Raw genomic sequence first — 13,321 nt, 5'->3', positions numbered from 1 at the left:
TAGTGACCGTCCGCCACGTATGGACCGCCGCCTTGGTCGGGCCAGTGAGGTTACGATCAAAGGATCTAGAATATAGGGCGCGATAGTAATTGCCTCCGTGCAAAAGCCAGCGGTCCATGGCATAACCGGGGTTGTCCACGGGACCGTAAAAACCATGATTGATGGCGGTAAGTTGAGAGGCCCAGTAATATCTCCGCACGTCTGGTAGTGCAATGCCCCCATCATACCATGGCATGGTGAGCTTCCGAACAGCGACACGGGGTCGTCCGTCCCAAAGAAGGGCACGCTGCAGACTCTCGACCTCCCTGAAGTAACGGGCCGGGACAAGGTCCTGAGTATTCTGCAAGGCATACAGGAACCTGGGCAGGGACATCATTTTAAACAACGCCGCCCGGCCCAGCAACGAGAGAGGGAGCTTACGCCAACTCTCCACGTCCCGCCGCAAACGGTGGAGCGGGGGGAGCAAGTTGTGGTCATACCTTGCCTTAGGGTTATGTGAAATATAAATCCCCAAGTACTTAAAGCCCTGTCCCGCCAGCTGGATATTACAGCCTCTGGGAAGGCGCGGCGTGTCGCCCTTGAGGATGTAAAGGGAGGATTTGGCCCAGTTAATAATCAGGCCGGAGTAACGCCCAAACAGCCTGAGCACGTCGCACGCCACGATAAGCGACTTGCAAGGGGAGGTGAGATACAGCAGGATGTCATCCGCGTACAGAGAGACCCTGTCCTCAAAGCCCGGGGACCAGGAGATCCCATGCAAGTCAGGGTGTGAGCGCAACATCGCCGCGAGGGGCTCCAGAGCCAGCGCAAACAGGAGCGGAGACAGGGGACAGCCCTGTCTGGTGCCTCGCTGAAGTGCGAAGGGAGCAGACATACGACCATTCACCGTAACAGCAGCCAGGGGGCTAGAATAAAGAAGTTGCACCCAGCCCAGGAAGCCCGGCCCAAAACCAAGTTTCGTCAAGACTGCCCACAAATAATTCCATTCCAAGGAATCAAAAGCCATTGTGGCATCAAGGGAGGCCAGCACCGCCGGTTCAGTGAGGGCGTGAACTCTGGCCATAACGCCATGCAAGCGTCTCAGGTTAAGGGCAGTATTGCGGCGGGGTATAAAACCGGACTGATCCGGGTGCACCAGGTCGCTAATAACCCCGACCAATCGGTTAGCCAACAGTTTGGCCAGGATCTTGGGTTCGGCGTTGAGGAGAGAAATAGGGCGGTAGGACCTACAAACATCTCGCGGCTTGCCATCCTTGTGAATAACCACAATAGTGGCCAGTCGCTGGTCCAGGGGGAAGACGCCATCCTCCCGGGCACGGAGGAACATGTCTTTCAAGTAAGGAGAGATCACGTCCGGCCGGATCTTATATAGTTCAACCGGTATACCATTGGGTCCGGTTGCTTTACCCGTACGCAAAGCGCGGATCGCCAAGGCGATCTCGTCCGCAGTGATGTCCCGGTCAATGTCCACCCTGTCCTCCTCAGAGAGGCAAGGAAGATCTATCGCCGAGAGGAATTCAGCCGAGTCGGCCTCGGAGCGGTCTGACCCGGAGGTGTAGACCCCCCGGAAATAGTCAGCAAAGGACTCGGCAATGGCGCTCGGATCAGTAACCACCACTCCGTCCTCGCACAGGATCTCCGGAACCACTCGGCTCGCCATCTCCCGCCTGTCCAGCCAGGCCAGCAACTTACCAGCTTTATCACCGACGTCATAAATGCGGCCCTGCTGCTCCTTCGCTAAGAGCAGGGCCGCATTCGTGGCAAGATCGTGATACTCCGATTGCTTCAGAGAAAGTTCATGCAGGAGGGCGGGTTCGGGCTCGGGCCCCAGACGGGACTCGAGGTCCAAGACCTCCTCCTCAACTTGCAGGAGATCAGCATCACGAGTTCTTTTGGCCGCCGCGATGAGAGCCAAGGCCTCACCCCGCAACACCGTTTTAAAGGCTTCCCAAAGGGTGACCGCAGAGCCCACTGAGCCAGTATTTTCTGTAAAATATAAGGCGATGGCCTTGGCCAGCAGCGCTCGCATGTTGTGGTTGCGGAAATACCAGGGATTTACGGCTGCCGGGCGGCTGGACGAAAGGACACCGAAGTCAAAGGAGATCCACAACGGCGAGTGGTCGGAAATGCCCCTTGCCAAAAAACGCGCCTCAGAAATGGCAGGCGATTGCGCCGCAAGGGTGAGGACATAGTCCAAGCGGGACAGACTTCCATGGGCACCGGAGAGGAACGAAAACTGGCGAAGCGCCGGATGTAAAAGTCGCCAACAGTCCACCAGACCCATAGAGTCAAGGAAGGTCGGCAGCCACGTCTGGGAACCCGGGAGGTCTCTCGGTGGCTGACGATCCAGGGTACCAGAGCAGACTGAATTGAAGTCCCCCCCCAGGACCAGCAGGCCCGAGGGCAGAGACAAAATGGCGCCACCAAGGTCCCGGAAGGTGCTAGACTGGAGACCAGGGGGAACATAAACCGACAACAGGGCCAGGGACCGCCCCTCCCACCTCCCCGCCACAGCTGCGTAACGCCCCCTATCATCTAGCAGGGTGACGTCTATCTCAAGCGGAAGGGACGCACGTACAAGGACGCCCGCCCCCCGGGAGCCCGAAGAGAACCCAGAGTGGGCGACCATTTTATAACCCTTGCGATTCAGGGCCCTGCAAGAGTTGCCCACCAAGTGCGTTTCCTGCAGTAAAACCACATCAGGCATGTTCCTTTTTATCAGCTGAAGCACCACCCCTCTCTTGACCCTGTCACCTAATCCATTGACATTCCAGCTAAGCACTTTTAGTTTCCTACCCCCCATCCCCAAGCAACCCGCCCCACCCGACTCCGTTCGACCCGATCATACATTGTTCAAGAAAACACACAGTCCATTGCCTTAAAGAAGAAAAAGAAATAGAACAAACAAGGAACAAACCCCGCGAAATTGCACCCCCCACCCTGCACCCCTGCATGTGACTAAAAAGCCCCCCCAACCAGCAGTGTGCCTGTCGCCCCATAACTACTCTACAAAAAGACACCCAGGGGAGTAAGGACTCTCCGCGAACACCTCCCGCCACCCTCCATGTACTGACAGGAAAGATAACACGGCAACTAAGAGCGACATTGGATAGCCCCAGAGGCAAGCAAGAGAGTCATTTAGTCACCCATTACAGAACCAAGTCTCATGGGTCCGGGCCGCCAGCCGCGCCACCCTCGTGGTCCTCCTGTGCTTCTCGGCGCGGTGGTAGAGTGTCCAGCCAGTCACTGACGTTTTCGGCGAAGTCGAAGAACAGGGCACGGCCCTCGTATTCGATCCGGAGCTTAGCAGGGAACATCATAGAATACTTAAGGCCCAGGTCCCGTAGCCGGCGCTTCACCCCAGAATAGCTTTGGCGCTGTCGCTGCACTGTCCTGGTGAAATCCGGGTAGAAATGAACATCAGCGTTCTGAAATTTAAGAGGGCCATGGCGCCTGGAGGCCTGCAGGATGGCATCCCTGTCGCGAAAGTTAAGCAACCGGGCCACGATGGGTCTAGGCGCCACGCCAGTCTTCGGCGGGCCACCCGGCACCCGGTGGGCACGCTCCACCGAGGAAAAAGTTACTGAGGCCAGGCGGGGCAAGATGTGTTCTGATCAAATCCTCAACGAGGAGGTCCGTCGCCGCCTCCTCCGAACCCTCCGGTACGCCGACAATGCGGACGTTCTGCCGCCTGGCCCGGCTTTCGAACTCATCCAGCCGCTTCGCGAAGTGCTCCGCCGTCCTCTGCAGGTTCCGGACCTCCGTTTGCATATCCGAAACGTCTTCTGTGAGACTGGCCGTTTTAATGTCCAGATTCTTGACCCTGTCATTAGTCTTGCCCAGGTCGGCTCTGATGAGGGACAAATCAACGGCCATGCCATCCACCTTGTGTGTGAGGACTTCATGCTGTTGCTGCATGTCTGCCCGAAAACTAGTGATGGCTCCCAAAATGTCGTTCAAGGTGGGCTCAGAGCCGTCCGGCGAGCCCGAGTGTGGGATGCCCTTGGCAGAGGGACCTGTAGCAGGCGGTGTTTTCAGCTGAGTGTAGCGCTCAATCCGATTCTGCTGTTGTTGTTGCGGTTTATTGCGCCCCCCTCTATTAGATGGCTTGTCGAGGTCCCCCTTGCCCGCCATGTTAGGTCTCAAAGAACAAAGGGCTATGCCAAGCAAGTCCAAGCCCAGAAACCCGGAATGGTGTCCGGGACGTCAGCGGGAGACGGTTCCAGGTGCGCTTCGCCGTCCAACTAGCACCGCTATCCGGCACACTTCACCGGTGACGAAAGCAGGCTGGCACTCCACAGTTCAGCAAGACGTAGTAGCGGAGTCCGCAGAGACAATGGCACCGAGCTGGCACGGAGTCCCACTCGACGTAGCTCCGCGTAGGAGACACCGATTTGAGTTCTGAAAGCGGTGCTCGCCTCAGGTAGCCACCAGCAACGAGTATCCACCCTCGTGGATCAGGATTACGGGCAGGATAGTTGCGGAGGATCGGAAGGTCCGCGGAGCTCCGAGCTTACGCGGCCATCTTGGTTGCCCGCGAAGCTCCTCCTCCAAATCCGGGCCAGGTTAAACTTTACTGCTGAGGTTCCACTTCAGAAATTGAGTACCTTGTTGACTTCGTGACAACTCCGGGATTCAGGCCCACAGGCCCCAGGTGGTCCCAGGATTCGATTCAGACCAGTCCTCTTCACGGCAGTCACGGCGCCGCTCCTCACTGTGGGTCCCGGCTTCAGGACGCCGCACAGGCCCCAGGATGACGATCCCTGCAGACCAGTTTGTGAGGATCGGACGGGATCTAAATGATCGGGAACCCACCCCGCAGGATCTCCGGTGAGTCCTCACCCCTTGGGGAAACGGATTAGAGTGGCGGATAAACATGGAGGGAGGAAGGATCACAGAGCTACGATATTAAGCGTCCATCATGGTTTGCCGCTAAGCCACGCCCCAAGAATACATGAAACTGTTGGAATCTTGACTCTTTATCTGTGATCATATTGCCTCTCATTTCTTTTTTATATTTGAATTTGATTTATGGCAGCTGGTCCTTTGAGGCGGGCAGTGTAAAAGTTTCTGATCTAGGAGTGACTGTACTTGGTGGTACAGTAAGTTGTGCCTTGCTGCCATTCTTTGTTTTCAGGTTTCAAAACTGCTTTGCCCCAAAGAACAGTGATTACATTTATTGGTTGATAAATAAAAGTCAAATAAAAACACAAAATGCACATTTTAGTAGGGCAAGATAGCGCAATCTTTTTTACAAAAATAAAAAAATTGTCATACATGCAAGTTTGTTAGCTAAAACATATTTCATTGTCTTGTGTAGTTTATAGGGAGATTCTGAGACGGAAAGTTACCACTTCACTGCAAGGCAATAGCGTTGCTTGGAAATTTACATATATATATATATATATATATATATATATATATATATATATATATAATGATATATAATCATTATTGTCTAATTAATAAAAATCATAACAATCGAAAGGAAGTATAAAAACCATATGCACATACATTTGTTAAATAATTTAGGGAATAACCTGTTAATGAAATAAAACCAATGAAAAGTTTAATTGAACTCAAACCATTATGCTACTGATATTCTGATGATTTAGGGCTAACGTACCGTACTGGTACATTGATACTGCGCAAACACATCATTAAAACATTTTGTGTGTCTATAATACCCATGAATTCAATGAACAGATGGATGGCCAATTAAATGCCTTCATGCCTACATCTCATTATTGCACTCCACATTGGTCAGTGAGAGCTTTATGTCTGAAGTCTGCAAAATTAATACAGATATTTTTCCTAGGCCACAGAGTACCTGTCAAAAATCAGGTTACAGTTACACAAAGATAAGTAGCTACCTCAAAATATATTTAACAGACCATACAATTATAAAAAACGTCATTTATTAATATTTATTTTAAAAACCAAGGAAATACATGGAAAAATTATACACAAGTGATAAAAAATGAGGGACAATATAAAAGACTTTTACAACTTTGTCCACTTACAACATAATTGGTAAAACATATACTTATTAAAAAAACATATAAATGTACATCACAAAGAAATTTAATAAAAAGATGTTCAACAGTGTAAATATAGATGGTGACAATCTCAACGCGCGCTTCTGCGAAAAGTCGCCTTCTTCAGGAGAGCACTAAGATGTTTCTAAAAAACAATATAAGTACATTGAAAATGCAAAATGGTACAATTATGATACATGAGGTAGCAACTGATGGTGCAAAGGAAATTAGACTTCCAACCAAGATTCAAGTGATTAAACTCTAAACAGCTTAATGACAAACGTGTTTATATAGACGTCTTTTACAGACGGTATACAAGCCAGGGAAGAAACAACAAGTGTGTCCAAAGATAGATATGATGAAAAATAAATTAATAAAGAATGAGAAAAAGAAAAAAGGCAAGTAGATGTGCAAAAATGGAAATAAAAATGAAAAAGAAAAGTGAAAGTCACCCAAACAGAACCAAAGGACCAGAAAGATGGAGTCTTACCTGAACAGCCAAAAGGCTGAGTTTATACTTGACAATTCTTGAAGATCAAAGTCAAGGTGATCTATAAACACTGGAAAGATGAAGTAACAAGCATTGGAAATGCAATAGGTCTCGCAGCATTAGAGTTAGTGCTTTTAGAATTGTTTATGGGTTTTTTTGTAAATCTTTAGCATTTTTGTTTCCTGTAGCCAATGCTAAAGAATTTAAAAAAAAAAGCCATAAACATTTCTAAAAGCTCTAACTCAAATGCTCCGAGACCTATTGCACTGTGTGAGGGTGAGGGGTTGAGGGTGAGTGAGGGTGAGTGAGGGTGAGGGTGGGTGAGGGTGAGTGAGGGTGAGTGAGGGGTTGAGGGTGAGTGAGGGTGAGGGGTTGAGGGTGAGTGAGAGTGAGGGTGAGTGAGGGTGAGAGTGAGGGTGAGTGAGGGTGAGAGTGAGGGTGAGTGAGGGTGAGGGTGAGGGTGAGTGTGAGTGAGGGTGAGGGGTTGATGTATGTGTTATAGAAATAAAAAAAAAGACATGCAGCCAACGGGCTGTCGATAATAGGAAAAACACGTTTATATGTGAAGAAATAGGTTGCTATTTACAAAATCAGCACACGTTTTGAGTGGGACTTAGGAACTATGAGGTTTACACCCATTATATAAGCTGTCTGAACGCTCACTACAGTCTTTCATGCACGAAGTATGCATATGATAGCAGACTTCGCTCCTGTCAAAACTACAGTTACCCTCTCCCAGAGCTCGATGAACGAGAAGCCCTGGCTGAAGAGAAGACCAACGCACGCTCCTATCACGCGGGACGCCATTAACAGCTACCAGCCACCCACCTCAAGCGTAGTAAAAACCAACAGCCTTCAAACATTGGCTGATGGTTCGTAAGAAATAATATCCGCGTTGTCCAATGTGTGCCTCGGATTGCTACCTCCTTCTTATGATTCTCTCTCTGATTGGACTACAGTTTGACAGTTACTTCCCAGACCTCATCCACTCAGAATATTTGTTTGGGGTTAGCAGGGCGGGGAATCCATGCGTCAGTGGGCGCGAACCACACGTTTGACCACCCTCTTCAGAGGAGGCGGGAGGAGAGAGAAATAAATTCCACCAACCAATAAGACTTGCTTGAGGAGGTAATACTCACCCTCTGACAACTCTATGACGTCACTAAAGCCGAAAGAGCCTCCTCTATTGTAGTGTGATTGGTCTCTCTTGACGTCCGTCTCAGAGACGGTCTGGCCAACTGTAACACGGGTTGGTGGGGATGGTAAGGTGTTGACTCCTTCTCTTCCGAAACCACGCCCACGCTAGCCCTGCACGCGGCTGTGTAGCGGCTCCTGCGCGCGCCTTGGGGGTACCGGTCGCGAGGAGGAGGATGTGGCGCGCGGAGGGGAAATGGCTGCCGAAAACAAGCCGGAAGGTAAAGGAGGGGAACACTGGAATGTTTACGGGTTATTAGAGCGCTGCTGCTGTATGCGAAGTGTCTGTGGGCGGAGGCCTGAAGGGGCTTGTCTGCCTGGGGCACCATGGGGATGGAGACTGGATATGCACACCCCCTTAGGATTCCCTAACGCGTGGGAAAGAGTGAGGCCCCCAGGGCTGTGAGGAGAGCGATGTCTTGAGGGCTGGTTTGTGGGTTCTGATGTGTGCTTGCCCCTGTTCCTGGGATTACATCTGGGTGGTGAACTACCAGCGTGGGATCCAGGGGACACTGCCATACGGGGGTTAGTCAGCGGGTGTAGGGTTTGTAATTGTTTAGAGGATGTGTTGTAAGGATGATAGGAAAAGTGAAGGTCTTTTGTGGTGTTAGTGCGTGGAAGTGAAGGGCTTCGAGGTGTGCTTGTATTTTGAGCGATTAAACGGTGTGCTGGGAGAAGTTACAGGCTACTGGGTAGTTGGGTGCGTAGTGAGGCATGAGTGTGTTCTGTGAGTTTGTGAGAAGCCCCTACGTATCAATGGTGAGCGATTTGGGGTGTGCTAGGGTGTTACTGAATTGGGATTGCAGTCTGGTTTGGTAGGGATGTATGTTTGAGAAGCCATGGGGACCTTTGGTGGTTACGATTGAAGGCTGGTGGTGTGTGTGTGTGAATAAGGGTCAGCTGTAAGGTAAGAGTCAAAGAAATGTGACCTCTGAGGTGTCTGAATTATGGGCCACTGGTGGTGTAGTGATGAAAGTAAACATGTGAGGGTACTGAGTGATGTAAGAGCTACATTCAAGTGTAGAGAGTGACGTGACGGAAGGACAACATGTGAGGATAGTGAGAGAAGGTCAACATGTAAGGTTGAGTTACTGTTACTCACCCACCGTGACTGGTGTAATTGACGGAACTTCAACTTGAGGGGGTGTGAGCGACGGGAGCGGAACAGGTGAGTATTGTGAGTGGCGTAAGAGAACCATGGTATTAGTTAATGGGTAACGGAAGAGTGTTGAGAAGGATTAAAGGGGAAACAGGTGAGGCGTGGGAGCAATGTGTTTGGGCGTAACTGTTGTGGATGATGACGGCAATGAAGGGGCCTGTGAGGGGCATGATTGAATGGCTGCTTAGTTCTTAAGTGAAGAGTTGCTCAGTGTGTATGAAGGTATGCCTGTGAATGAGGGTCATCCTCCATCTTACTATTGACAAACATGCAGTACAATTCCGCAACTCCTGTAACTCTCCATTTAAAGTCTCGCCATTGCATTAAGTTATGGCAAAATAAAATAAGTTCCTCAAGTCCATAGGCACTAATAACCTCCTCAAACTACTCGTAGAACTACAGTTTGACCATAACTTTAACTGTCGTTCATAAGGGCGCTTTGTTGGTGAAATTATCTCATTTTCAGTGAGGAATGATCTCCATGTCCCGTATTGAAACTAACTATTGTTTGCTTAACGTTTGACTACACAGACTTCGAGTTAGGTTTCTTAGGGGATCATATAATTTATGAAGGGGTCTGAGTACAATCACATTCAGAATTTTATACAAATATTCCCCGAGACATATGTTAGGAGGTCATCCTTTTAAACGTTCTTTGCTTTCATTAGTTGACTAGAGAGAGCTGTAAAGAAATACAAACTTGTCAGCATAGACACTTTTTTTATTGAGAAATTTATGCACCCATCTTTATAAAAATGTATTTGTAAACTTTTTGACTCGACTTGGGGACAAAGCAAGACTATGCACTTGTGATTTTAAGTTGTTAATTAGGTCTTTCTGCTTCACTGTCACTGGCGAGGTGTTTAAAGGGACTGCTTAATGCATAGTTTTCTATTTCGAAGATTCATTTTTTACCCTGTTTTGTTTTTCTCGTGTTTGACTGTAGTATGGAGCTTTGCACTTGATATTACTTGGGAGGCAGTAAATCACTGATGTAGGCAGTGCCTTCGAAGTTTTAAAAGCTGCGGTGAGAGTTATATTATTTAATATCACTGTCAAAATTTACAGTGTATATGCTAAAGGGTATACATGGTCACTTAGGATTTAAATTGTGGACACCCAGGGGTAACTTTTACTTATTTCAAATGTAAACTTACTGTAAAGTATTGTCTCTTCTCGATTTATTGGTAACTTGTTATGTGCCGTAAGCGGGAACCAGTAAAGTCGTTGTTAAATCCCCTGTTATTACTGGTTGGATAGGGCTTTTGAGTAGACGAACGGCATGAACATGCACGTTACTTTCTAAAAAAACAAGGGGGAGAGAGCAGCGCAGAGGGGCGGGGGAGAAGGACATGAGAGAGAGAGACGCATACCTGTGTGAGACAGCAACAGGGAGCGTTGCGAGTGGCATACAAGCCGGAGGGAAGAGAGGGGAGGGGGGAGGAGAAATGCGACACGGCGGGAAGGGGAGGGGGCGGAGCGGGTCAAATAAACAAAAAACAAGCTGGAGGGAAGAGAGGGGAGGGGGGAGGAGAAATGCGACACGGCGGGAAGGGGAGGGGGCGGAGCGGGTAAACAAAGACGGACGTGCACGCGCTTTTAAGGTCAATGCGCATGCGCATAAGCTCAATGCGCATTGACCTTAAAAGTCACGGGCACTGCAAGGAATCGCCACGATTCCTTGCAGTGTGGATAAAGAGTGGATAAGTCGCAATACTCTCGCCTTGCTCGATGCGCATGCGCATCGACAGGCGAGACCTAAAAAGCGACATAAAGGTACTGATTAAAATGGAGACTGCGTTGTTTATTGACGTAACTTCCCAAATCGAAAGATAACCTCTAGATTGATTATGTAAATACCTGATTCTAGCAGGATGAATTACAAGAAGATAAAAACTTGATGTAAGGTCAGTTGTCAGGAAAAGAACTGAGCCTCAAGAGATAATGTATCTGCAAAGACAATTTAATATATGAATATGCCATCCGATTCTATATACATAGGATTGGTCTCAAAAATATACCTATTTTAAATAGACTTTAAAGTATATACCTGAGAAAGAAGAAGAAAGATAGATAAAGGGAAATTCACAGCTTCTTCGTAACAAGGAACAATAATTTTTTCTCGCACATAAACAGATGATCTGCCTGGAATGAATAACATGCGAAAATGAGACCAGGCTCGTACTACTGAATTGCGGCACATTTACTTGCTCTCTAAAAAAGAATACCTGAATCCAAAGGTGTCACCGCACTTCAAAGATGTAGGAAAAGATTGGCACCTTTACAATATAATCTATATGGATACTGATAACCATACATCTGTGTAAATCTGCAGAAAACCAATGATGAAAATGTCAGGTGCTATACTTATTAAAGAACACCTGCACAAAGTTGCTGCAAAAAACATACTAAAAACGCGCCACATCTACATGCGTAGCAAGTGTAGTTACCTTTTAGATATTGCTCTATGCCCGTATTTATTGGAAATGATGTAGGCTTATGCAGAGGGCAAAGAAACGTTGGTCATCTGGATGTGATGATCTAAAAATGTAATAAACATCACATTGCGATGCATTGTGATATAAGAATAAAGAACTCAAATGTGCAGTCTGCAAAATGAAATACCACGTTGGGGCGTTGTAGCCACTTGTTTACATTGTTAAAGTCACATTTCATGAGTCATAAAACTAAAAACACTATATAATTCAATAAGCAGATGAATGTTCAATAAAGTGTTTATGTGCATACAAATCATTACTGCACTCCACATCAGTCTGAGAATATTGAGTCTGGATCAATAAAGTGCCTCAGTGCTTATATCTCAGTGCTGCACTCAAGATCGGGTTAATGAAAATTTTGAGTTCGAATTCTGCAAATTAACATACCATGCTGGGGCATTAGCACAGTGCATACACATCATAAAAAAACATTTCATGAGTCAGAAAACACTTTAAACAATCTAATTAAATGAACGGCTGAATGATCAATAAAGTGCCTCTGTGCTAATAAGTTATTACTGCTCTCCATATCAATCTGTAAGAATTTTGAGTTTGATTTTAACATGCTATCTACTGTAAGAATAAACTTAACAAATTCACCGGTTAGATGGATTGAGTTCCCAGAGAGGCAAAGTATTATAGCTTGACAGCATATTCTCACCCAATTGTCAATAAAAACGGATTTCAGCAAAACTTGCCGAACCTGTAGTAGGAGGGTACAGATGCACACAATAAAGTTTCATTAGGAAAACCAGAGAGTCTATAACTGATAGTTGATTACTTTTGTACCCATCTTGGAGTTCCATCCTTTGTTGGGTATCTACAAAATCTTAAGACATTTATCCCTTCTAAATGATTGTGAGACCAGCTAATGAGTATAGGATAGTAACTGTCTCCTTTCTTGCTACACAAGCATAACGTGGTGTAGAGATCCACTTTTATATCTGCACAATCTGCATACTCACGATCTTTGTGTATAGGTGCCCTAGCTCTCTGTAAATTCAGGAATAGGTACAAACAGACACCTTAATCTGATGGGCTACAGTTAATAATGCTGATTCAAATTAGGACTGCTGTTGGCTCATGTGAAGTAGGAGGAGACCCATCTTGGAAGTCTTTCCACAAATATAGCTTGTTCGTTTTCGCTAAACAGAATTTATTTACGTTTTTAAAGAACTTTTTTGAACATTGTGTTCAGCTACCAAGGCATTTACTGACACGCTTGTTTCATTGAGTCCTGTGATTTCACACATTTGCATTCACACTCGGCATCTGGGATGTGGTTGTGCTGTTCATTTCTCTTGAACCACAAGAGATATTATTGGAGTCAAAAGTTCTTGCACCGAGTTTACCTTAAGCACTCTTTGGACGTTGATTTACAATAATGCAAATCTTCTAAATTAACTTGCAATCTCTCATTCACCCTTCTGTTGTTCATATTTTACGTTCCAATGTACTGTATGACCAAACTACTGTACAGTGTTTCTGTTTGAGATGCTTGTTATGGTAAACTCTAAGCTACAAATCTTAGTATGAAAATTTATGTTGGTTAACATTTCAGGACTGATCTAATGTATCACACACGACATCGCATCATTTAGCAACTGTGTATTTCTAATACATGTATGAATGGTTCATTTCCACCTTGTTGCAGAGTGAGATTGAGGAACGCTGCTTTCGAACATGGCAGACCCAATGGAGAACAGTCTATTTGATATCCCTGATTATGAACATACTGAAGATGAAACATTTGCTGCATTTCCCCCTCCTGCATCTCCAGGAGATGGAGATGGTGGACACCTTGCCAATGGCAGTAAGTATTGAACAGATATGTTGCAGTTTTTTAGAAGTATTATCAATTCCGAGTATGACTGAAATAGCTGGCTGTTTGAGATGGGTTAAGTACTGGCTTAAATTTGTAAACCGGAAGTGACGTCAGAAG

The 13,321-nt window shown here is 46.9% G+C and overlaps 1 protein-coding gene across 1 annotated transcript in view; it reads left to right on the top strand.

Moving 5' to 3' along the window:
• Window positions 1–13,321, top strand: part of TIPIN (TIMELESS interacting protein) — a 313,598-nt gene that overhangs the window by 25,553 nt on the left and 274,724 nt on the right. The window contains exon 2 of the mRNA XM_086957990.1: window positions 13,034–13,192. Coding sequence (XP_086814116.1) covers window positions 13,063–13,192 — 130 coding nt within the window. The 5' untranslated portion in view covers window positions 13,034–13,062. The remainder of the gene's footprint in view (window positions 1–13,033; window positions 13,193–13,321) is intronic.

The sequence above is a fragment of the Lissotriton vulgaris genome, chromosome 2_1 (assembly GCF_964263255.1).
Source record: "Lissotriton vulgaris chromosome 2_1, aLisVul1.2, whole genome shotgun sequence".
Taxonomy (NCBI): domain Eukaryota; kingdom Metazoa; phylum Chordata; class Amphibia; order Caudata; family Salamandridae; genus Lissotriton; species Lissotriton vulgaris.
Note: the sequence above shows the minus strand (reverse complement) of the source record. Positions and strands in the feature narration are given on the sequence as shown.